This window comes from Alligator mississippiensis, chromosome 12 (assembly GCF_030867095.1).
Source record: "Alligator mississippiensis isolate rAllMis1 chromosome 12, rAllMis1, whole genome shotgun sequence".
NCBI lineage: Eukaryota > Metazoa > Chordata > Crocodylia > Alligatoridae > Alligator > Alligator mississippiensis.
In genome coordinates, this window is record NC_081835.1 from 37,588,582 (window position 1) to 37,615,322 (window position 26,741).

A 26,741-nucleotide genomic window follows, 5' to 3' on the forward strand; every position below is an offset into this window, starting at 1 on the left:
CAGTAGCATAGACTCCAAGGGGAGCTGCCATTATGATATCCCCAGTAAGTGGGGGCCTGGATGCCACTGGTGCCCTGCTTGCCCAAGTTACATTACTGTCACTGCATATGACAAGGCTTTTTTTCTTAACAGTTTTCCTACTGCTGAGTACACTGAATGTTTTAAATATAGTGTAGAACCATAGTACATAGTCCACTGCTACTACTCTACCCTGGTCTTATTCATAGATTCATGGATTGTAAGCCTGGAAGGGACCTCAGAAGATCATAGAGTCCAGCCCCCTGCACCAGGCAGGAAAGACAGGTGGGGTCAGGTGACCCCAGCAAGTCCTCCCTCCTCCCCTTCTTGAAGATGCACACAACATTAGGCCTCTTTCAGTTCTCAGGGTCCTTTCCAGAGCACCATGAGTTTTGTAACTATATTGCCAGGGGCTCCATGATGACGTCGGATAGCTCCTTCAGCACCTTCGGATGGAGTTCATCCAGTCCTGCTGACTTATATCTGTGTAATTTTTTTAATTGATCACACACCAGTACTACGGCAACAGTAGGGAGGTAGTCATTTCTGCCCTGCTTATTCTATACCCCATCTGGCATGATTCTCCCTGTGGCCTGGTGAAACACCCAGGCAAAGTAGTCATTCAGCAGTTCAGTTTTCTCCCGAGTGTCAGTAACCAGCTGTCCTGAATCGTTGAGCAGTGGCCCCACACTCGCATTTGCCTTCGTCTTGTTCCCTATGCACCTAAAGAACTTTTTGTTGTCCTTGATTCCCGTTGCTAATCTAAGTTCAGTTGCCGCCTTAGCCTTTCTAATTTGTTCCCTACAAGTGTGGGCCATTGTTGTATAGTCGTCCTTGGGGCCTGTCCCCAGCTTCCATTGTTTGTACACCTCTTTCTTCTTTCTAAGGAGGACCGCGATTTTCCTGTTTAGCCAGGAGGGCTTCCCATCCCTTCTGCTGCCCTTTCTCTGCGTGGGAATGGACGTCCTTTGCTGGTAGATATTGTATACCTTGACTTTAAAAAAGCCTTTGATCTGGTATCCCATGGTGTTCTTGTGAGAAAATTGGAAGATGAGTGGCTTAACTGTGAGATGGTTAGGTGGGTAGAGCTGCAGGGTACGACCAAGATAGTCCTAATGAATGGATCTGTGTCATTTTGGTGAGAAGTGGGCAGTGATGTCCCGCAGGGGTCAGTGCTTGGTCTTGTACTTTTCAACATCTTCATCAATGATTTAGATGAGGAGGTGAAGAGCTCACTGGCTAAGTTCACAGATGACACCAAGTTATGGGGAAGCATGGTCATGCTTGAAGATACATAAATACAGGCAGATCTAGACAGGCTGGCAAGTTGGGCGAGTCAGAACCAGATGAAGTTCAATATTGAGAAATGTAAAGTGCTCCACCTGGGGATGAACAATCCCCTCCACACTTACCTGCCTGGCAACACCAACCTGACCAGCACTATGAATGAAAGAGACCTGGGGGTAATATTAGACCACTGCATGAATTACTTACTTAAGTTGGAAATGTTGTAGGGGCATAGCGATAAAGATTTTCTTGGTCAATACCGATAGCCGATGATTAACCAACCATATTGGCTGATGCCAATCCAATAACCAAAAGCTTGAGGTTTCTATGTTTTATAGGTTATATATTGCAAGGACAGTGTGCTGCCTGCATAATTCATGGCTCATAAAAGTCATGACTCTCCTCCTTAATGTTATTTGAATCTGCAAGCACAGCAACAATGTCAAAATCTATATTTAAGAAAGATCAACTTCCGTAGCTGACTCCCTGGTTAAAAGACAAGCAAACAGCATTGGCCCAAGCTGCCCAGAACATCAGACTGTTGTGGCAGGGACATTTTCTTTGTGTCATGCTTTAGGTACAAAGGTAAGTTTCAACAGTAGCTGTTGCTCAAGTGTATCCTAGATGCTAAGACTGCCTTAAAATGGTATGGAGTAAATCAGAATAAGATTTTAAGTGCAGCACATTTCAACATTCCAATGTAAATGCCACAAAACCACACTTCAAGGAGTTGAGCGAGTCAGAAGCTCAAGTGGGGACAAAATCATAGATATCTTAAAGTAAGGCTGAAAGGGACCTCCAGAGGTCATCTAGTTCAACCCGCTGCATGCAAGTCACAATCCAGACAGAAAAAAAAGTGGTTGGAAGGATCAGATTTAGGAAGTAAGGGTATGAATAAACATATTTGCAGCAGCTTCAAAAGAGGAGGGGGAGCTGCTCCTCAGGACCATGCAGCTATTCTGCTATACCAGTTCCCTGTGGCAACAGCCTGCAGTGATACACATGTAGAAAACATGCTCCAACGTTATCCGTGCATCATCTGGAGCAGTGGTTCCCAACCTTTTTCCTACTGGGACCCATTTGCAAAGATCCATGGTCTGTCCCAAACAACACCCCCCAGGCCTGCCAATGCCTGACCCCCAGTCCCCTGCCCCCCGGGCCATGCTGGTGTCCCTCACTCCTGACCTGCAGCCCCTTGCCCCCACCAGTCCTGCCAGAGGGGCTCCCAGCTGCCCCCGTCCTGCTCAGGCTGGAGAGCTGTGGCTGTGGTGGCTCCGGCTCATGTGGGCAGTAGCAGAACAAGTCTGATCCCAGCACAGGTGGAAGGGAGGAGGAAAGGCCTGTGGCACCACCCCTGGCTTGGGCTGGAAGTGCCGTGCCACACCAGGCAGCCTAGTCATGGCCCCTCCTGCACCCTGAGCAGCGTCTCCCAGCTGCCCCGCCCACACAAGCACGGGCACTGGCACTGGTCCTGGTGCCACCAGTCCAGCCATGCAGCTCTCCCCCTCCCTCTTCCCCTGCTGGAAGGGGCAAGTGCCTTCCCACTACTGCTCTGCCCAGCCGCAGTACACAACCCTTTGAAATATTTTTGCAAACTGCTTTTGGGTCGTGACCCATGAGTTGACAAACACTGATCTAGAGCAGGGGTGGGCAATTATTTCAGTTGAAGGGCTGCTTAATGACTTTTGATGAGCTGTCAAGAGTCACAAGGGTAGCCCCACCCCTTGACAGGTGCCCCACCTCCTGATCATCATCTTGGAACCAGAAGTCCTGCCCCTAAACCCTGACTTCTGCCACTGGAAGTCCTGTGCCCTCCTCCCCCATCTTCCCCTCCCTTCTTGCTCCTGGAAGTACTCCTTTGGCGGGGTGGGGTTTGACATCTTGGAACCTGGAAAAAAAATCAGATCCTAAAAATTAAACATCTACTATAACATATTTGAATTTTATTTTTAAAATATTTTTGTTTTGATTATATGTGTTTGCACAGTGTATATAGAGGTGATTGCATAATAGCCCAAAATAAAGTCTTATTCTTGTATATTGTGCGTGTGGGGGTTGGGGGTGTTTGTATGAAGGATGTGGTATGTGCTTGTGTGTGTGGGCTTTGTTGTGGGGGGTGTCCATGCAGGGGTTTTTGAAGGAGTGTAGGGCTGGCTCTGTGTCACCATGTACAGCTCCCGGGATTCAGCTAGAGCTGTGCGTCATCGGGTTGGGTCAGCTCTGTGCCTCCATGTGGGGCTTCTAGCACTCAAGCAGGCAGCTGTACATGAAGTTATGGAGCCCACCTGGCCCGAAGGCATGTGACTCCCTAGGGCTCCTGGTCTGCATGCAATTGGGCCAGGTGGGCTCCTTGTTGCCATGTGTGGCTCCCCACTGGAGTGCTGAAAGCCCCATGTGGAGGCATGGAGTTGGTCCAGCCTGGCTCAATGGCGCGGAGATCCTGCTTGCAGTGCTGGGAGTCCATGTGCTGCATGAAGCCAGCTCAGTCTGGCCCAAAGGTGCGCACCAGTGGGCTGGGCCAGGTGGGCTCTGTGCCAACATACACAGCTACCAGGATTCAACAGGAGCCGTGCGCTGCCGGGGGGATGGGCTCTGCCTGCTGTGGGCCATTAGCGCTCCAATGGCCTACTACTGCTGCCACCAGCATCAGGGACTATAAGCCATGGGGGAGGGGACCCACCCACAAACCTCACACCCACCCACAAAACCCATATTCACCACCGACTCCTGCAGGCAGGAGCTCCTCTGCCCACTCACCAGCTGTCCAGTTGCACGCCATCATGCTCAGTGCTTCTATGTGGGGCTCCCAACTGAAGTGCCAGGAATCCCACAGAGCCTGCCTGGTTTGATGGCGCACAACCTCTGAAAGCCTGCCTCCCACTGTTTTTCTTTTTACTCTTTTTGCAAAAAAGTATGAAATTGTCATTTTGGGGGGCAATAGAGATAAAAGGTGCTGACAGGCATGAAAAAATACCAAAACAAAACAGCACTTTACCAGAAGAGGCAGCATGTTAGTTCAACCTGGCTTCACAATGTCTGTATAGATCAGGCACTTCAGCTATTAGATAAAAGCGCCAAACAGCCCTACTGAAGCGCCTGATTTACACAGATGTTGGGCAAGTGAGGTCCAACTAATGCGATGCCTTTTCTGGGTAGGTGCTGAACTCAGTGCAGGGGCACACTGAGCTTAAAGTAATGCAACTTTCTTTTTTTCATGTCTGTAAGCAGCCAAAATAGTTGCACCATAGGTTTTGTGCGTGGTTTTGTTTCATACATGTTGTATTCATAGGATCATAGGAATACAGGGCTGGAAAGGACCTCACCAGGTCATCTAGTTCAGATCCCTCCTTGAGGCAGGATCATCCCTGATTACATCAACCCAGCCAAGTGTCTGTCCAACCTCCTCTTGAAAATTTCCAAGGATGGAGATTCCACAACATCCCTAGGGGTGTGCAGGGCTTGGGGGTTTGGGGGGGGGGAGCCAGCGGGGGGAGGCGCGTGTGGCTGGAGCTGGCAGTGCTCAGCAGTGGTGGCAGAGCTGGTGGCGCTCAGCAGCAGTGGCGTGTGGCAGGACCTGTATGGCATGGTCTGTGGGGCCCTGCAAAGCATGGGGCCTGGGGCGGTCACCCTGATTTACACCCCTCCCCGCCAGGGATGGCCCTCTGCAAGCACTGAACAGAGAAGAGTCATTTCCTTTCATTTGCAAGGGACATGCATGCTAATATAACCCTGTATGTTAGTGACTTTTTTTTTTTTTTGGGGGGGGGAGGAAAGGAGGTTTGTGGCAACAAGAGAACCCTGTTGGCTCATATTCAACTCATGGTCTACTCCACCCCCAAGTCCTTCTTTGCAATACTGAAGCCTGGCCAGTCATTTCCCACTCTATAGTCATGCATGCAATTATTCTGTCCTAAATTCAGGACTTTGTATCTGTCCTTGTTAAATCTCTTTTGATTGACTGTAGACCATTTCTCCAGTCTATTCAGGTCATTCTGGATGCTGGTCCTACACTCCAGAGTATCTGTGACTCCACCTGATTTGGTGTCATCTGCAAATTTGCTAAGCGTGCACCCTAATCCCATTGTCCATATCATTAATGAAGATGTTAATGCCAGGTCCAGGACAGACCCCTGGGGAACTCTACTTGATACCTCCTCTCAACTAGACATCGAGCCATTGATGATTACTTGTTGAGTATGATGATCCAGCCAGTTATGTATGCACTTTACAGTACTTCTGTCTAGTCTGTCTTCCCTTTGCTTGTTAATGGGAATATCATTGGACACAAGCCTTACTAAAGTCAAGGTATGTCATGTGCACTGCCATTCACCTGCCATTCACAGAGCCTATCACCTTATCACAGAAAGAAATCAGATTGGTCAGGAATAACTTGCTCTTGGTTGATCCATATTAGCTGTTCCTGATCACCTTGTTTTCCTTTAGGTGCATCACAATGGATTCCTTGAGGACCTGCACCCTGATCTCTCTAGATATTGAGGTCAGGCTGACTGGTCTGCAATTCCATGGATTTTCCTTGTTCCCTTTCTTAAAGATGAGCACTATATTTTCCCTTTACTAGTCATCTGGGACCTTAGCCAACCTCCATGAGTTCTCAGAGAGGCCAATGGCTCTGAAATTACCTCAGACAATTGCTTCAGTACCTTAGGAGGCGTCCCCATGAGTGCGCACGTGTGATTTGCGGCATCATAAACTGTGTGTACCACACATGCATGTGTTCACCATGCTGCTAATTTGGAGATCCCAGTGTAACAAAAAACATGCCAAAAAAAGCAGCTTGATGCATGTGGCTGCAGTGTGCACCACCCACCCAAAATCAAAGCCTGGCTGGCCAGAGTCACACTCCAGCTGCTGGCCAGGCTCTGCACACCCAGATCTCTCCTGCTGCAGCCCTGGGAGACCACCCAGGACCCCAGGTAAGGCCGCTGGGCCAGGCCAGGTGCTGGGTCCAGCATCCCCTGCCCCACCCAGGGCAATTTTCTGCATGCCAAAGCATGGGTACAAGGGTATGCCCAGGGACAACTAGCAGCAGTACAAGTATGTGCTGCTGCTCTTTGTCCCCAGGGAAATGCACATTCCTGCTCATGGGGACGTGCCCTTAGGGTGTATCCCATCTGGCACTCCTTACTTGAAAGCATCTAGCTTCTCTACGGAATCCCTAACATTGCTAATCCAAGCAATTCCTAATCCAAGAAATTTAATCTAGGCTATTTTCCTCTTTCCTTATCTTTGCTGCCAACTGCACTCATCATCTAGTAGCTGCCCCTATTTGTGAAAACTGAAGTAAAAAATGGCATTAAATATTTCAGCCTTCTCTGCCTCAACTGTCACTACATTGCTTTCTACATTCCATATGGGACCTATGGTTTCTTTTGGACTTCCCTTTTGACATATTTGTAGAATCCCTTTTAATTGCTTTTTATGTCCCTTGCCAGCTGTATCTCAAATTGTGCCTTGCCCTTTCTAAACTGCCCCCCTGCATAACACGCAATACTCCTATACTCTTCCCTAATACTATGACCAAGTTTCCACTTTTTATAGGATTCTTTTTTTGAGTTTCAAATCATTGAGGAGAATACTGTCTCGCCAGTCTGGCCTCCTATTACACATCCCATAATATGACATGAAAACTTCTGTTATATGTGTCATGTTGTGCTTATATTGTTTGTTGCAACAAGAACACTTTTTACATGCATAATTATGCTAAAAGAGGCATCACATTATTTTATCTTTGGTTGAGTTGCACCAAATAGTGCACTATTGTCAACTGTTATATATTTTTTTCAATTTGCAAAAACAAGGTCTTCAAAATATGTGTACATTTCTGCCTCTTCAAAAATAATTATTGGTTCTTGATAACTTCATTATAAGTTTTGTAATTGTGAAGTGTTATAATCTTGGCTATACTGTTAATAAATACTGAAATCTTTACAATGGTATTGCCTTATGGTATTGCCTTTTCTCCCTTTTACCCATTTTTTCTTAAATCAAGACTTGTTTTACAGGAAAAAATGCAGTTTTTGATGGTTTTTTAAAAAGAAGGAAAGAAGGTGGGGAGAAACAAATAGTTCTACACTGGATGGTATGTGTACAGTATCTACAAACAGCCTGGGACAATCCTGCAAATGCTGCGCGGGGTGGGGGGGGGGAATGTACGGCTAGCTAAGGCAGTGTGGCAAATATAAACAAGATGTTAGAAACTCAGTTCTAGATTTTAAACTGAAATTACTTGTAACATCAAAAGATAGTATGCTCACATGTAAAAGGATATTACCTGGTTAGAAAATCTTCAAAAGCATTTTTTTAAATTGCCTGGTCTTTGATTATTTGTTTGAACTGTAACTTTTACCTTTAAGAGTTTTGGGTTGTGGTCATGGTCTACTTTGCCAATTGATTTTCTGGGTTCCCAACCTACAAGTTTGAAAAGGAATTCCTATATGGTAGTAGTAAATTTGTTCTCAAAACAAAGGCTTTTACAAGAAGGGGAGATGAAATACTGTGCATCCCAATGGAGCATACTGTTCACATGGTAAAAGGAACAGCGTCCATCAATTCTAATAACAATCTGTGAAAAATATAATGCAGTATTTACTAAAACTAACAAGATTGCAGGCAGATAGTTTCTTCTATGAAAACTGAGAGAAAGTATCCTTCCCCTCCAGATATCCTGATCCATGGGCAGGAGTGGAAATTTTAAAGTAAATAATTCACACCTTAGGAAGCCAGGGAGTAAATCATAAATGTCCTACTAAGAATAATTCTATTTGGCCTGTGCATAGACTAAATGGGTCCTGGAACATTAACTGTTGATTACTGAAAATTGAATGAAATTATATCAGACATAGCTACAGTGGTAGCTTTCTATCCTAAAATGGCTGTGAAGTTCCCCATGGTTTTTAGCAGTGTATGTTGCAAGTAGATTTGGGAGCATTCCATTGCAACATAATTTACAATGCATATTTGAAGGGCAGCAATATATTTGGAATTGCTTGCCATAGGGCTTACATGATAGTCCAGCTGTATTTCATGCACATACGTAGCAGATTTTAAAAGAGATTTAAGTTCAAAGCTAATACAGTCCAGTATGCAGATAAAAGTTTAGCAGGGTTCAAATTACAGGGGAGCTCAGGGGGGCTGACCTCCCCCATAAGAGACGAGAGTCCCCAGGCCCACCCTGCGCCTCAGGTTGTGGTGGTGGTGGCTTCAGCTCCTTCCAGCTTCCATTGCCCCGAAGTCAGAATGTAATTCGAAACCTGAAGTTTAGTACGTGCAGCTACTGAAGAAGAGCATTTGTTGAAGATGCAAAAAGAGGCCTTAATTATAGTGTGTGGTAAATATAAGCAGAAAATTCTGTGTATATGTTATATGAGAAAACAAAATACTAATTCATGTTGGGAGATTCAGTCTAACAATCTCTTTTCCTCCCTTCCTTCCACAAAGTAAGTATCAGTATAACTTCTAAAATATCAGTATAACTTTCTTTCACGTGTATAAATACCAGTATAATGTCTAAAGAAGGCTTGTTACAGTAAGGAGAAGAACATCACTCAACTTAAAGACAGACCAAGACAAGGGCTCAGCATTAAAATCACATAATGAAAGTTTGGTGTACTTTATACATGTGTATGCTTTACTAAACTTGTTACCTGTTTAGTTTCCAAAAGAATTATGCCTATCAAGGTCAATCCAATTGTATTCAAGAATGCAGGCATGTCTACATGTTCATTAATGTGCAGCAGTTATTGCACATTTAAATGTCGATTTAAATGTAGTGCTTGCTTAATGAATTACTAACTAAATGTGCAGAGTAACTAAAGTTACCGCACAGGAGTGCCAGTGAACACCTTTTCAGTGACACTACTGCGCAGTAGCCTAATAATACTGTGCAGTAGCATATTAGCACTGTTTGTGCTATGATGTACTACTGCACAGGGTTATTAGGCTGCTGAGCATTAAGTGTCTTGTGTAGACATGCCCTGTTACAACAAAAATTTGTCAAGGTGGGGTGGAGAAGCTGTGACTGGAACTGAAGTAAAACTATCTGGATCTAGCATGTTCCTGTAATATGCACTATAAATGGTTCTTCAAGTCCTAAAGCAACAAATAAGGGCTATAAGCTGTACAGAAAAGATACAGTAGGGAGGAGAGGGGGAGGGGTTGCGCTCTATGTCAAGGAGCGTTATACATCGACCCTTATCAAAATGGAATTGGAGGAGGAGAAAGTAGAAGGATTGTGGGTTAGGATACATGGAGGTCAAGGGGAAAGGGATTTGGTGGTAGGGGTCTGCTACAGACCCCCACACTAAGGGGAAGAACTAGATTTGGAACTCCTGAGGCAGCTCTCGGAGACCATAAAGACTAGGGAAGCGGTAGTCATGGGGGACCTAAACTACCTTGACATCTGCTGGGAGACACAGACAGCAAATTCCCACCGTTCATGCAGGTTCCTATCCTGTGTGCAGGACCTCCAACTGATGCAGGAGGTACATGGTCCCACTAGGGGGAATGCCTTACTGGACCTGGTACTGGCAACAGGGGATGACATCGTAGGGGACCTACAGATCAGTGGTCACCAGGGGGACAGTGACCACCAAATAATAGAATTCACCATAAGTCATAGAGTGGGAAAGGTAACTAGTAGAGTGGAAGTGCTAGACTTTAGGAAGGCTGACTTCAGCGAGCTCAGGCGTTTAGTCAATGACGCACTGCAGGGTAAGTGATTTAGTGAGATGGGAGCCCAGGAAGGGTGGCTGTGCCTTAAGGAAGTGATCCTTCAGGCACAGAGGGCGACGATCCCAATGCGGGGGAAAAGGGGAAAGGGGCCAAGAAGCTTCCTTGGCTAACCAGAGAAATCCAGAGCAGCCTACGGGCAAGAAGGGGGGCATATAAACAGTGGAAACAGGGAGAAATTAGTAAAGAGGAGTATGCCTCCTCAGCTCGCAGTTGTAGGGAGGCAGTCAGAAAGGCCAAAGCTACCATGGAGCTGAGGATGGTATCCCAAGTTAAGGATAACAAAAAATTGTTTTTCAGATATATAGGGAGCAAAAGAAAGGCCCAGGGTGGTATAGGACCACTACTGAACAAGCAAAAGCAATTGGTGACAGACAGGGGGGACTAGGCTGAAGTCCTCAGTGAGTTCTTTGCCTCAGTGTTCCTAAACAAGGGGCAAGACAAGTCTCACAACGGGATCATAGAGAGACAACAGCAGGGCGCCAGACCACCAAGCGTTGACCCTGAGATATTGCAGAGTCACTTGGAAGGACTGGATGCGTTTAAGTCAGCAGGCCCGGATGAGCTCCATCCAAGGGTCCCAGAGGACTGGAAAAGGGCCAATGTGGTCCCTATTTTCAAGAAGGGGAGGAAGGAGGATCCAGGCAACTACAGGCCAGTCATTCTCACCTTCATCCTTGGTAAAGTCTTTGAAAAGATTATTAAGGGTCATATATGTGAGAGCCCAGCAGGAAAAAATTTGCTAAGGGGAAACCAGCACAGGTTCATAGCAGGTAGATCATGCCTAACTAATATAGTCTCTTTTTATGACCAGGTTACAAAACACCTGGATGCAGGAGTAGGGGTAGATATCATTTACTGAGACTTCAAGAAGGCCTTTGATATGGTATCCCACCCCATACTGGTGAACAAATTAAGAGGCTATGACTTGGATGATTACACAGTCCAGTGGGTGGCGAATTGGCTAGAGGGTCGCACCCAGAGAGTCGTAGTGGATGGGTCAGTATCGACCTGGAAGGGTGTGGGCAGTGGGGTCCCACAGGGCTCGGTCCTTGGACCGATACTCTTCAATGTCTTCACCAGTGACTTGGACGAGGGAGCTAAGTGTACTCTGTCCAAGTCTGTGGATGATACAAAACTGTGGGGAGAAGTGGACACACCAGAGGGCAGGGAACAACGACAGGCAGACCTGGACAGGTTGGACAAATGGGCAGAAAACAATAAAATGCAATTTAACAAGGAGAAATGCAAAGTGCTGCACCAAGGGAGGAAAAATGTCCAGCACACCTACTGCTTAGGAAAAGACCTGCTCGGCAGCACGGAAGCAGAAAAGGATCTCGGAGTCCTAGTGAACTCCAAGATGAACATGAGTCAGCAGTGTGATGAAGTCATCAGCAAAGCTAACTGCACTTTATCGTGCATCAGCAGATGCATGACAAACAGAGCCAAGGAGGTGATACTTCCCCTCTATCGGGCGCTGGTCAGACCGCAGTTGGAATACTGTGTGCAATTTTGGGCGCCGCACTTCAAGAGGGATGTGGATAACCTGGAGAGGGTCCAGAGAAGGGCCACTCGTATGGTTAAGGGCCTGCAGGCCAAGCCCTACGAGGAGAGACTAGGGCACCTGGACCTCTTCAGCCTCCACAAGAGAAGGTTGAGAGGCGACCTTGTGGCTGCCTATAAATTCATCATGAGGGTGCAGAAGGGAATTGGTGAGGCTCTACTCACCAAGGCACCCCTGGGGGTTACAAGGAATAATGGCCACAAGCTAGCAGAGAGCAGATTTAGACTAGACATTAGGAAGAACTTCTTCACAGTTAGAGTGGCCAAGGTCTGGAATAGGCTCCCAAGGGAGGTGGTGCTCTCCCCTACCCTGGGGGTCTTCAAGAGGAGGTTAGATAGGCATCTGGCTGGGGTCATCTGAACCCAGCACTCTTTCCTGCCTAAGCAGGGGGTCGGACTCGATGATCTATTGAGGTCCCTTCCGACCCTAGCATCTATGAATCTATGAAATGGCTGTGGAAAAACAAAAAAAACAGTGCTTTACCAGAAGAGGAAGCACATTAGCTTTACTTGGCTCTTCAGCATCTGTATAAATTAGGCACTTCAGTGGGGCTTTTTGGTACTTTCATCTACTAGCTATTCAATCTAATAGCTGATTCAATGAAAGTAGCCTTCCTTACTCTATGTTAGATATAGAATGAGGAAGGCTACCTTAATTTATTTATCACCTCAGGAAAGCTAAATTTGTGATAGAAAGGGAAATGGGTTAACTTGTGCTAGGTAAGAAAACAACTTTCTCTAGGTAAGAAAACAAAGGTCCTTTTATTATGGAGTGCCTTCCATTGTCCAAACTGAATTTGTCCTTACCATAACTAAATTTATACCTCTGATACAGGAACAGTAAATAAATATCACGTTGGTTCAGATGCCTTCAGTAGGAGTATTGAAGCATACTACTACATATTTGGTCCAAGAAGAATTTGTAAACCTCTACTCAGATACTATTACAAAATAATGACAAGGTTTGGAAAGCTCTGGATTCCTATATGTGCTGGTATAATATCTTTAAGAAAGAGTTGCCAACATGTGGATTCATTCTAGAACAGTACTTCATTGCACAGTACAGCTGAGGTAGTGGGGAGGTAATGATGTCACAACTGCATATTTATGAGCAAGAAAATAGCAGGAGATCATGTCAAATATGGATCAAGAGATTCTTATTTTGATTGGCTAATGTTTTGTTTATACCTAAAAACCTCTGATGCTAAATGGCAAAGTATTTCATCCTGTGCAAGTAGTTCATGGTGTTGCTGAAATACAAGCTAAAATGTAATTACTAGGAGTTGGCACCATCTGAGTAGCAAAATTTGGGCATTCTACTTAGTTTAAACTTCGAAGGATTGATGGCAAGAAATCTTAAACACCTAAAAGAAATGTAGCAAAAAAATGGTGAAAATGAACAAAGCCTAACGGATTTAGGCAACCTACCATGGTGGGAAAGAGCTGATAATGTTTTACTACCATATTTTCTCACATATAACATTCAAGGTTTTTTTTTCTTTTTTAAAGCTTCTGGAAACTGCAGAGCATATTAGCATGTTATATGCAAAAAAATATAGTAAGAGCATTTTCTGTCTTACCAGGCAAAAGCAAAAGTAAAATCTGTATGTGACTCACAGAGAACAGAACCATGACCAGGCTCAGCTCCCTAGCTGCTGCTACTCCATTACTTATTACAAGGAAAGATAATTATGGTATATTGTGTACAAGTGTGACAATTCCAAAAACCCATAATTTGAGAGGCACAGACAAACGTGCACATACAGAGATAGTCAAAATGCTAATGAAGGCAGGATGAAATGTGATAAACCACAGGTATGTTAATAAAAGAGAAAAGTAAGTCAATAATAGGAAGAGGGTGGTAATGCAAGGAGAGATCAAGGAGGTGGGTTCCAGGAGATCTAGGGAATGGACAAAACTAGTAAGGTTTTGAATATTGGGAATGACAAGATACATTTGTGCGTAAGTGTGGTCTAATTCTGACCAGTTTCTAGAACTCAGAAGGCAATGCAATGTAATGTAATGTGCTGAGCTGTCAGAACCAGCCAGCATAGGAAAGCTAGAATCTCTCTTGCTAGCCCAGTTGTAAGTATTCTGATCAAATGTTTGTAGCTGTTATTACTGTATAGGAACAGTCATGAATAGGCATTGTAGCACTTATCTAATGAACAGTTAGTACTCTTATGGTATTTTAGACTGTTCATTTAAAGTAACTTTATAACCGCTCTTTGTTTTTGGATTGAATAAAGACATTTTCATTGAATTGCTAACATAATCATTCAAATTCCAAAAGTAAGAATGTGCCCTGTAGGCAAAATATGTTTTGAGCAAGTAAGAAGGTTATTTCAATTAACTGGTGCAAGGTCTTTTTTCAGCACAAAACTATACTGAGTGGAAAAAAAACCAAACTTTATTTAGGCATACAAATGGTATTAACAAGGCACCAGCAATGGTAACCCACCATGTAATGAATCAAACTGCAAATAGTATTTATTTTATAGCAAAGTGAGAATGTCTTCAGGGAAAATAGAATGGAGTAGTAGTTTATTAGCACGGCTCTAACATTAGAAGGCAGGGCCATCTTCTCCCTCATTCCAGATAGGTGGCTCTTCCAGCCATGCAGAGAACCCAGGAAGGACAATTCAATTTCTGGTAACTTTCTCATGCTTCATAAATACATATTTCATTTGCTTTCTGGTCAAGTAGAACAAGGAACTGCTTGCAGGTACAAGCATAATCAATTATCATATCCTACCCCCCTTCAGATTCCCCAAACCAATGACTCCCACCATGTCTCAAAGACATGGTCTGTATCCCTGTGAAAAAGTATCAAATACCAAAAGAGGTTCTAATGCAATTAAATGAGTCCCACAACTACAAATATGAAATGAATTCTAACACAACCACCAGCCTACCCTTGACTGAAGTTAAACAGATTTTCACCTACTGCCACAGTCTTTGAGGGCTAGAAGGGAGAGAGTTATTTGTGTTAGGATTCCAAGGCGCATGCGAAGAAAGGTGGAAAATGACTTAATCTCTCCTGAATCTTCTGAGACCAGGAAGAAATCCTGAGGCTCTCAAGGACACTGCCCTTATCAACTGTCTAACATCTAATAAAGTTGAATTAAATACTTGGTTCAGTTCTCCAACAATTTGAGATTTGGTTTGAAATATTTTTTCATTTCAGCCACCACACTGAAAATCATTTATCTGCACATCAACAACTGTGATTTAAAAAAGTAGTAGACAATAAAAATTGCAAGATTACATCTATTTCTTCATTATTTTCAAAGTTCCAGTTTAATTTTAACTTTATCTTAATATTCATACCATACCACTGTTGTATAGTGTATTACTATTTTCACAGTAATGATGGAAGTGGAAAGAGGTAACTGTCTTGCATGTGAGAATTTGCAAAACTATTCAATTTACAATGCTAACTATGACTACTTGTCATATCTTTTGAGAGAGTAAAGACTGACAGGTTTCAGTCTTACTAAATGAGTAATCACAGAACATTTAGCAACATTTTCTTTTGCTTGCTCATGTCATAGAACTTTTAAGCCTTTGGACAATTAGATTTCTGGGCCTAAAACCTCAGTCTTTATGAGTAGTTAAGTTCTCACTCTACTCCTCTAATCCAAACAGTCTTGTATGCAATTCCAATAATGTGTAGGTATATAAAGATAAAGGCTTCTTAACACAGATTGGGATTGTTGTGCTCCTTAAGCCTGGAGGACTCCAAGCTCTTTACATGTTCACAAATACTGTTGCTCAACAAACCACATTTGAGGGATGAGATAGCTGAGTTAGTCTGAATTCAGGCAGAAGGCAGGGTGGCACCTGCCATAGGTTTTTTTGTGTATTATGAAACTAATGTCAGATGAGTGTCCATTCATTCTTTCATGTAGGGTTTGGCTCATCTGTCCAATGTATACAGCAGGGAGGCACTGTAAGCAGGTGATGGCATATATAACATTGGGAGAGGAATAGGTTAATGAATCTATCTAATTCATGGTGTTTGGTTCAGTGATGACGTGGTCTGTGCTGCTGAGGAAGCTCAGCTAGCATCTGGGTCTGTAGCAAGGCCTTGTGGCTTGGTGAGAATAGGAGTTAGATAGTCTGTTACTGGAGAGATGCCATTTGAGGTTGGGAGTTGCCTGTAAGTTAGGATAGGCTTATCCCCAGAAGCTACCTTGAGATAGCCATCATTTTCCAGGAGGGGTTGGAGGTCATGAATGAAGTATACAAAGTGCTCAAGCTGAGGGCTATAGGCTCTGTTGATTTGAGTGGTTACAGTTTCAAGAGCAATTTGATGGAGGGGTAGAAGTTGTTAAAGTCCTGGTGGAATTTCTTTAGATTCCTACCTATGTGTCCATATGATGAGGATCTCATTGATGTACCAAAGGTATACCAGAGGGATGAGAGGGCAGCTGTGGAGGAAGTAGATTTCAAGGACTATCATAAATACATTGGCATGTTGGGGGGTCATGTGTGTGCCCATGACAATGACACTGAATGGTAGGTATTTTGAATCTCCAAATATAAAACAGTTGTGGGGACAAAACAGGAAAGTGTGATGGGAACAGAAGCACCGTCATTGCTGGGGATAACTGCTTTAGGAAACATTGCAATCATATATCCTCATAAGGGAACATTTTCCCTTTTCATAATTGTATCCCATGAGCCCTCAGATCTTTCCACATACTATTCTTAATCATTTCCAGGAAGCATGACATTCACAGCTTTTAAAATAAAATGAAGTAGCATTGACTTTATTCATACGCTGATATACACATTCAGTTACTTCACCTGGACACAAAATGTTTTGCTTGAGGGTTTAGGGCACTGATCTGAGATTTGAAGATTTAGATATGATTGTCTTTTCTATCCAAAAAGTTTATCTGTGACCATTAGTCATTAAGCTCTTCTGTACTACTGAAAATGTACTTCTGTACTTCTGAAAATGAGATAAAAAATACTTCCCCATACCACAGAGATGCTGTAAGGATAGGGACATGGCAGTGGTGTAATCGTAAGTAACTGAGATAGATACATATCCAGGGATGAAAAGCAGACTCCTGACACATTTGACACTATAAAAAACACAACCTCATAAATTCTGAAACTGCAGAACATTTTTTTTGCAGAGCAAAACCCCATTCCAGCGGGCGATTTCATTTGTATAAATAAAGATACAAAAAAGAAAAAAGGGTTAAGTACTAGACCAAAAATGGAGAATGTACTTTACCTGCATCTTCTAGAAAGAATTGTACAGCCATCAATACCTTCCCTTGAGGTTGTAAGTCAAGCTATGAGAGGAAAGATATCAACAGTAAATCTTTTGACTGGTTGAGTCAAATGTGGGTTACAGTGGGTTAATTCAATGGATATTTCTGTATGGAAATAGGAATGGTCATTTGACTACAATTACATTCAAAAGACATTGGAAACCTGAATATTTCTTTACCCTCCATCTCATGCTTCCGTGCAGCAATAATACCATCTTCTTTTTCAGCTTCTTCCATTGCTTTGATATACCTCTATCTGTCCAATGCTCACTGCTGTTGCCTTCAAAGGTCTGTCAGGTCTACTACAATACAGTCCAAATAAGCATGCTGCAGCTATTCAGTGTCTACACGTGCATTTACACTGCTTAAATTTACTATGCAGTAGGCATTTATATGTGCATCTACACACAGTGTGACTGTGCAGTAAGGTGTCTGCACGTGTGTTACTATGCAGTAAATTTGATATGATGCCAGTATCAAATGTATGCTCAAGCTGGCATAAGTCGCCATATTTACTGCGCAGTACAGGCATGCATGTCTAGACACGTGCCCATACCGCACAGCAATTTTGGTTACTGTGCAGTAAATGCACATATGTAGAGGTGCCCAGTTAGTATCAACTTAGTGTAGACTTCATACTATCACCCAGGTTATCAGACTGGCCAACATGGGTGTTAGTGCTTGATTAAAACACAAACCCAAGGTGCGTTAATAGTCTACTTTTTTATACATTAGATGCACTTTCATCATTGCATCTTAAATCTGTTGATTAATGAGGTTTATAATTACAACATTCCTACATAACCTTCTATGTCTACTGTACCAGGTTTTGGTTGAATAGTCCTACATGCTTTCTGCAGACCTGTTTGATGCCATGCACCTTTACAATTTACTGATTAATGAACTTACTCAATTACAGCTTCCCTTACACTTCTATTGTTTCACGTTTGTTCATACCATCCTACATGCTTTTAAAATCTACTATGACAGCTTGTACTGATTCTATCCATCTCAGGATGTTCTCAAGCAGACGCTAAATATTCTGATGCACTTTGTTGACTTTCACAGAACTTTAGACCTACAGGCTTTTAACTCTTACTGTTCCCAGGTTTGTCTTGGGACCTATATCCACAGCAAGCGTAGCCTGGATTTATTTGGTGGCCTATGTAAAGTTCATGGTGGATGAGGATTTACATCACAGCAATCACTAGATCATACTCAATGAAATAACACATGGATATAACATTTGAAATGTTTCAGTGTCACGTGGTAAATCCTGTTTTAAAAATGAAGTGTTTCAGGCACAGGGAGGAAGGAATCCAGTATACAGTGCTGTCTAAATAGCACCATTTACCTATGACTAAATGCAGCTTTAAAAAAAAGATCCAAACAATATATGGGAATCCAACATCACTGTAAAAGGTCTGGATATTTTGTACTAAAATAAAATGGGTAAACAAATATGTAATATTTTATTGCATTAAAGCATGTAAGCCAAATCAAGATTAAAAATACCTTTAATAAAGATTTCTTCTAGGATCTGCTTGATCCATTACCTCTATATAGCAGAGTGTAGAATGCATATGTCTAACATACTTGTGCATATAGCACTGTGTATCTGGTGTCAATAGATGGATATATTTTCTGGGATTCATATTCCACTTTCCCCATTATCGTTTATTTCTGTTTATGGTATATGAGTGTCCAAAAGTCACCATCAAGAAAGGTCCCATGCTGTGCTGGGTAGAGTACAAAGATATACAAAGACATGGTCATAAATGAAATTTTACCCTTCATCTCTCTTCACCAGACTGTTGTTTTTATCATTGATTAGTCTGGGCAGGGGGAGAACCTAGTGGACAAGACTCCTTCTTTCAGCAAGCTGAGAGAGGCCAGGCCATCTAAGTGCTGAAACATCCATGTCAGAGAACATCATTAAACCTTATCCTGTTGAGCAATATACTCTTGCACAACAGAAATTGCCAGCAATTTGTGCCCATTACTGGATGTAGTTGTCTTACTTGCCACACTGATTTCCATCTTCCCTGAGTCAAACCTTGTTCTGTGCTTTGGAGATGATTTACCAGCTGCATGCAGCTTCTCAAAGCTGTGGGGCTGTGCTCCTTGTTGCCCACGAGCTGCATTGTGTCTGCACGCACGCAGGGGCGTTTATCAGTCAAATTATTGGCCACAACAGGCCAATTTCCGATACAGTCAATTTTCTTTATATTGGTCCCGATCTGATGTTGGACTGATGTATCAGTGTACCTCTACCAGTCTGTATTCAGTAAAGTTGTGCAACAGGGTGTTCCTCGGGGCCTACACTGAGAAAGGAGTGGAGGGATTGGTGGTCTGGTTTATAGATTCAGCCAGACCACCTTTCTAAACTCATCCCTTAAACCAGGGGCGGGCAATTACTTTAGGCGGAGGGCTGCTTACCCAGTTTTGGCAGGTTGTTGAGGGCTGCATGGGTAGCCCCACCCCTTGACAGGTGCCCCGCCCCCTGATCACCATCTTGGGATCAATGTCCCAATGTCTTGGGACCAGTGTCCCAGGGCCAGCACCGGTGGGGCCCAAAGCAGGGCACAGGCTGGCAGGGGTCTGTGGAGCCAGGCTGGGCTGCACCAGAAGGGAGAGGGGGGAGCTGGCTGGGCTCCATAGAGCCCCTGCTGGTTGGGACCCCACTCTCCTGCCACCCTGCTCTGGGCCCCACTGGCACAGGCCCCGGGACACCGGTGCGGGCCCCGTGTTCCCGCTGGCTCCCTGCCCACTCACACCCAGTGCCCCCCAACCCTGCAGTACAGGCAGGGGGCAGCACACAGCCCTGACCCCCTGCTTGCCGGCAGGAAAGAAGCTGGTGCTGAGTGCAGGGAAAAGCAGCCCCTCGCCTGCCCTGTGGCCGGCACTCCCTGCTGAAGGTGGTTGCAGCCCATGTGGGGCTGTCTGAAGCAGGCACAGGCAGCTGCACACAGGCTGCAAGCTGTTACAGTGTGGGGTGCTGGCCATCAGGCAAGCGAGGGGCTGCTTTTCCCTATGCTCAGCACCAGTTTGTAACCCAGCCCCACTGCCAGCTTGGGCTCCAAGCCGGCTCCAGGCTTGCCGATTGGTGGCAGCAGCTCCGTGCCTGACGCCCCGTACTACAGCTACTCGCAGCCTGCCTGGGGCTGCCTGCTCCAGACAGCCCTGCATGGGCTATGAGTGGCTGCAGCGCGGGGCGCCGGCCACAGGGCAGGGGAGGGGCCACTTTCCTCCGCTCCAGGAAAGAGCCCAGGGAAAAGTTGAGCATGGGGAAAAGTGGCCCCTCCCTCGCCCCATGTCCGGTGCTCCCTGCTGCAGCTGCTTGCAGCCCGCGGGGCTGTATGGAGCAAGCACAGTCAGCTCCATCCAGGCTGCAAGTGGCTGCAGCACGAGGTGCCGGCCACGGGGCGGGCAAGGGGCTGCTATCCCCTGGGCCACTTTTCCCCGGGCTCCTTCCCTGCCTGGGGTCCTCCCCTGCTCTTCCCCTCCTTCACCCTTACCTGCGGTTCTGGCACTACCCAGGCAGCCATATGCTCGCAGGCCAGAAGCTGCTGGGGGGGTGGGCCTGGGAAGGCCCTGTTGTTGTCGGAGCCTGCTGGGCTTCCCCTGGGTCCTACTGTCCCTGACTCTTGTCATTTTTGACAGAAACCAAGGGCAGATAAATATTAATTTGCTAAATTTTTAGATCCAGCCCGCAGGTTGTATTTTGCCCACCCCTGCCTTGAACGCATTGTTCTACACAACACATCAAGAGGTTTTGCACACCACTCCTTTTCACAGCACCAGTAACAATAGGTGGGGTGCACACATACTAACTTTCTGACAGTTAAACTGGCTTAACTTTTTTAAGCCAACTTAACTGTCAGAACATACACACGTATGTGGAACACAGTCTACTTAAATTTGGCGCAAGATAATACACCTCTGAGATGTATTGTCTTAAAGCCACACTAGTTAAGTCAACTTAGCTCACAAGATGGCTGCCACCATGTCGAGGAACTCTACATGTGTATGCTCCGACATGGCTTAAGTAGATTTATTTTAAGTGGACTTAGCATGTGTGTATGTATCAATTGCTTTCCATTGTATTTCTTCACTAGCTGCCATAAGTTAGTCAGTTCTCAATTGACAGAAAGGCTCTGAAGCCAAGTGTATGCCTGCTTTCTTCTTCAGCATTCAAGTTCTGAGCAAAACTCAACTTCTATGGATATACATGCTGGAATCGTAAAAGCCCTGGAGCTCAGACTAAAGTAAAAGCCTGTAAAAATAGGACATCTCCAAAGGTTGAAAACTGGTGCAATGAGATGGCACACCTGGCATCTATTAAGAGAGTCATATTTAGCAGGCTTAAAGGCTTCAAAAAATTGGTGCAATTTAGAAAGAATTCTTGGAATATTTTGTTAGTTTGATTGTTCATTGTATACTTCTCTTTTCCTCTTCTAAACTTCCCTCTTCCTCCCCTCCCCCAACTTTTTGTCCCCTTTTACTGCTAATGGTTTGTGACATAGTTTGGTTTTACATGTACAGTTAATACATACATTTTCTGGTTTTTTATTGTATTTATAAAGACCAATACACATTTAAAAAAGTAAAAGCTTCTAAAACAGGGAGCTGTGCCCATTCATTTCACGAGTTTTCCCATCATGCTTTCTCCACTAGCTGTGTTGCAAAACACAAGGACAGAGAGCTCCCATGTTACTAAATAGACCAACTAGTCCTTCCAGGACTGTTTGGAGTCAACTTTTAACCTTACATATATAATGGGTGAGGTTACATATGACCTTATATATTTACTGGTTATAGCCACAATCTGGGTTCCCCAGACTTCAAAATGAAAAATTCTCATGCAAATTATGACAAGCATAAGAAACATTATTTCCCTCAGTTGTCATATGTCTGCACTACTTATATAGAATGAAGAGACCAGTTAATGCTTTTAAATGGATTAGATCACAGTTGTAAGTAAATGAAAACAAGTATTTCAAAATAATTAGAGGTGCACCAATACATCGGTCTGATATTGGATCGGTACTGATATAAAGAAAATTTGCTATATCGGATATTGGCCCGATGGAGCCAATAATTTGGCCGATAAATGCCTGTGTTGCGTGCAGCCACAGCACAGCACTTAGGCAGCAAGGAGCAGAGCCAGGCAGTGTGGAGAGCTGCCTCCAGCTGGTAAGTCTGGTGTGGTAGAAGGGGAGAGGGGAGGGAAGGGGTGCGGGGGGCAGATCAACACCCCCCATGGTGAGGGATGGGGCAAGGGCAGGCGCTGCTTGGGTGGGGTGGGCATGGGCGAGGAGGGCAGCTCCCGCCACTGCTTGCACTTCAGGAGGGCAGGTGGGGAGGTGTGCCCCCTGGCTCTGTGCGGGGTGGGGCGGGCTGCAGCCAGGGCTGTGCAGGGCTCTTCTTGGAGTGGGGGGCAGGTTCAGAGTGGGTGCTGGCAGTACTGGGAGGATGCTGCATCCACTGCAAATTTTGCTGCAGCTCAGCTCCCAGCATAGCCGCTGCCAGTCACCTGGTGCAGCCCTGGCTCTTCCTGGCATGTGAGTGGAGGCAGGGCGCTGAGCCACGGCTGCACTGGGTGGCTAGTGGCGGCAGTGCTAAAAGTTGAGCTGCAGCTAAATTTGGGGTGGATACAGCACCCTTCCAGCGCCACTGGCACCCACTTGGAGACCAGCCCCTGCCGAGAAGAGCCCTGCACAGCCCTAGCTTTAGCCTGCCCTGTCCCATGCAGATCAGGGGGCACATGACCCCCCACCCTCCAGGGGTGCAAGCAGCAGCAGGAGCCACCCCCACTCCCTCCTTCACCATGGGGGGGCGTTAATCTGCCCCCCCATGTCCCTTTTGTCTCCCCTCCCCTTCCACCACACCGGACATATCAGCTAGACTCAGCTGTATCGGAAATCGGATCGGTATCAGCCAATATGCCTCCTTAAATATTGGCTATTGGTATTGGCCTCCAAAATCTCTATCAGTGCACCCCTAAAAATAATATGTGGATTATTATTTTGGGATGCTAGTGTGTCATCTCATCCTTGAAAAACAAAGTAGTTCCACATTAGGGTGAGGAAACATATATGAGACAAGCCTTTCTTTATCTGCTACAAATATATGATGTCCTGAAAGCGGAGAAGGCAAGATTTTGAAAGAATTTTGTAAGATGTCATAGTTGGAATTTTAGTTCACAAAAAATGTATCAAATCAACGGAGTGAAAGCAATAGTGAGACATGAAACCGGGTTTCAGAGTTTCAATCCTTATCAGAACTTCAAAGTTCTGACCCCATCTATATTAGGAATAATAATTAGTTTCCTTCTTGTCACTTGAGGTTTTCAGTGGTAATCCAGAATGCTTTTCAAATAATTACCTCAAATTCAGAATTGGGCCTAGGGCATGTGTAAAGCTTCATTATATAATAGTAACTAAGAATGTTTTATTAATTTTCTATTGCTTAACTTAAAACTAGGTTCAGCCTAATGTCCCTTTTATTTTTCCAAACTCGAGTCAAATCATTTTCCCATAAAATCTTTGCTAAAATAATATATATGCAAATGATTGCATGTATGTACACAAAACAGTTTGTACATGCTATGAGACATTGAGGCAAGAAAGTAAATGAAGAATGAAGGAAACAACTTGCTGCAACACCAGATCAACTAGCAATTTTTCTGAAAAAGTGAACAGACTTAGAATCAATCTTAGCTTTCTTCATCTACAGTTAATTTGTAATAATCCATCTCCACTTGAACATCTGCTGATCCCAGCTAACAGCCACAGCACTTCTAAAGTTAAATTTTGACTGTACCATAGGTTGCTATTTTCAGATGCTGAAACCTGAATGTTAGTATCAGTTTCATAGACCTTGACACTTCATTATCGGCATCAATAACTATGCTAAAATCTTTTCTTGGAGGCACTGCCATGTACGTTAAGAAGGACTGAATGTACATATTTTCAAAGCTGAATGGCAGGTCTGTTCCGCTTCAGTAAAATATAACAAGCAAGTAGCCAGTTCTGCAAATTTAAGGGATTACTCTCCAGACTTACCCAGAATTCCGCTTTGCCATTGCCCTTCTTGCATCTCTCAGCCAAGACTGATACCCCTACAGTAACCTCAGATAATGGCTCTTCTGCTGCCTTCATGAGAACAATTTGAATCACACGCCCTTCATAGACGTGGGCATCGAAGGACGTTTTCCATTCTGGATACATGGTTGGTTTCTTCTGAACCAAAGTTTTTCCTCTTTCTGAAAGCCACATAAGACAAGAAAAGTGGAAAGTGAGGACTCCATAGGCCAGTGTTTCTCAAACTGGAGTTATGACCTCCCCCCAGGCATATATGTACAGCATATACAGGTTTTAGCATCTAAAGGGCATGTGAGAGGAAAGAATAGGAAAGCAGAAGGGAAAAGGGACATAAGCAGAAGAAAAGGAAGCAACAAATATAAGAACTCTAGTTTCTTCGGTAGTTAGACAGGATACAATATGTAATGACAAAATATTACTATTTTTATTATCTATCACAGTGGTGCTCAACAGCGGCCTTGATCCGGTGCCCAGGGCAGGCACGGTGGGGCTCCATCTGGATGCAGAGAGGGGGCTGGAGGTAGCCCAGCTTGATCTAGCTCCACTGCAAGAAGAGGATGTGGCCCACCCCCCCCTGCCAGTCCCATAGGGGAAAGGGGGTGTGACCCAGCCCCAACGCAGTTGGGCAGAGGAAGGGAGCTTGGCTTGGCCCCAACCCAGCAGTGCAGAGAGAAGTGGGTGTGGCCTGGTCCAGATCTGGCTGTACTGGTGGGGGCCGAGGGGAAGGGAGCATGGGAATTTGGTGAAGGGGGAGGGTGGCCACTAGTCCCCTGCTGCCAAATTTCCCAACCCATGTCTCCATGGCATCTGGCCCAGGGGCCAGAGGTTGAGTACCCCAATCTATGACAAAGAAACATAGGGAGATAGAGTGGTAAACCACATAAAAAGGAGTGAGCTACCCAAAAGTTTGAGAACTACTGTTTTGTCTTTAAATTGGAGAGCAACAAGATGGCTTTGACTATCAAATCTGAAACAGGAAATAACCTCAGAAATTCAGATTATTGCCTAACTAAGCAATGGTGTTAATTTTCTGAAACTGGAGGCATATTACCCCGAAAAAGTCATGGCATGAAAGTGCTAAGATATATCAGTGTTAACTTGGAAAGATAAACCATAGTATGTGGGTTTTCAGTCTCTATTTCCATTTGGTTCACTCAACAGACTCTCAGCTAACACAGGTGCTTTGTTATCCATTGCAATGAACACTTGCAAAGCTCCAGGCCTACTCCTGGCAGCAAAAGTCCCTTGTGGAGGCATGTGTCATTCAAGAAACTTGCAATCAATTGCCTCCAGCATCTCCATGCTTCCAAATACAATGGGAGGCATGTTTGCTAGTCAATGTTCATTATGATAGCTGTTTGATATCCTGAGATACAGTTCCAGACAAGCAATTGTGGAAGTGCTGTGCTCGTCCTGACTTAAGCTAGAACAGTCACTCCAGGATAAAAGTGACAAACATGAATCCCAGCATGGGGTATTGACCCAAAGGAAAAAGGCTTTAAATACTGTGAAAATTCCAGGACTTCATGCTGTGGCTTTGGCTGATCACCTTTAAATTATATTCTTCCCTGGAGTATCCACCCTATGCTACTGTGAGAGAGCATGCTGGGCTAGATGAACCTGTGATTCAACCTGGTATGGCATCTCTTATTTCCTTATGACAGGTGGTGCTCATGGTTTTGGCCCCATGGGTCAGATTAATGGTACAGGGCTAGTCTGCAGGCTGGATTGGGCCCTGAGCCAACCCTATGTGCTGGGATCAGGCTCTGGGGCCTTGCACTGGTTCCACTGACCCTGGATCAGGTTCCAGGGCCTTGCACTACCTCTCCCTAGCCCCTGTCCAGCTGGGATTGGGCCCCATTCTGTTCTGAATGCCTGATCTAGTGTGCATATCTACAGACCACAGGACTCCCCACAAATTCATGGGGGGTTCTGAAGGCCAGAGGGCATGGTGGCAGGGACTGGATTTGGCCTGTGGGCCGGAGGTTTAGCAACCCTGGATTAGACCATGAACTCATTCTACTGGACATCCACCACTACTAAATGGCAAATTAAGAAATAGTATATTTATCCATATACAAAACAAGGTTTTCCCCCCATAATTGGCATGGGGGGAAAAGCCCCTCAGTTTATAGTCTCATACAAGGAAACCATGTCAAATACATTGCCTATCATTAAACCGCTCCCAAAAGTAGCACGTGTTCAGTAATGTAAATGCAGTTGATTAAATGCAAAAAAGTCCCACCATGTGGGACTATAAAACACATGGTCCATATTAGGCAAACATACTGATGGGAACCTACCACAAGGAGAGAAGAGTGCAACCCATCTGAATAAAATATATGCTAGTGACCATTGTGTTCATTCCTCTGCAGCACCCACAATTTTTTAAGTCATGGTGAGCCACTACATTGAATGCATTGCAACTTCTTCACTCCTACTTCACATTCCCATTTTCAATGAGTCTTGTTTCTTCACCAGTCTTAAATGTCTGGCAAACATCACCAAATTGGACCCCAAACAATTCACCCATAATCCCTCTGTTACTCCTTCTCTCAGCCTGTTGCATATGATTAGTGAGGCCTTATCGTCCATTAGGTGGAGCTGGACTAGGTTACCATGCTCCTCAAGTGCATATACATTTTTGTAGGATCCCAGAACTCTTGACAAGAACACCTGGTTCCAGGCATGGGGGGGAAGGATGTGGGGGATGCTAATTAGCACATGG

The 26,741-nt window shown here is 44.7% G+C and overlaps 1 protein-coding gene across 2 annotated transcripts in view; it reads right to left on the minus strand.

The window, feature by feature from the left end:
• PRKCD (protein kinase C delta) overlaps window positions 1–26,741 on the minus strand; it is a 65,564-nt gene that overhangs the window by 25,095 nt on the left and 13,728 nt on the right. For both annotated transcript variants that reach the window (XM_059716059.1, XM_059716058.1), the window contains exons 2-3: window positions 23,975–24,174; window positions 16,868–16,928 (exon numbers count right to left, since the gene is read on the minus strand). In XM_059716059.1, the coding sequence (XP_059572042.1) occupies window positions 16,868–16,928; window positions 23,975–24,174 (261 nt within the window). The remainder of the gene's footprint in view (window positions 1–16,867; window positions 16,929–23,974; window positions 24,175–26,741) is intronic.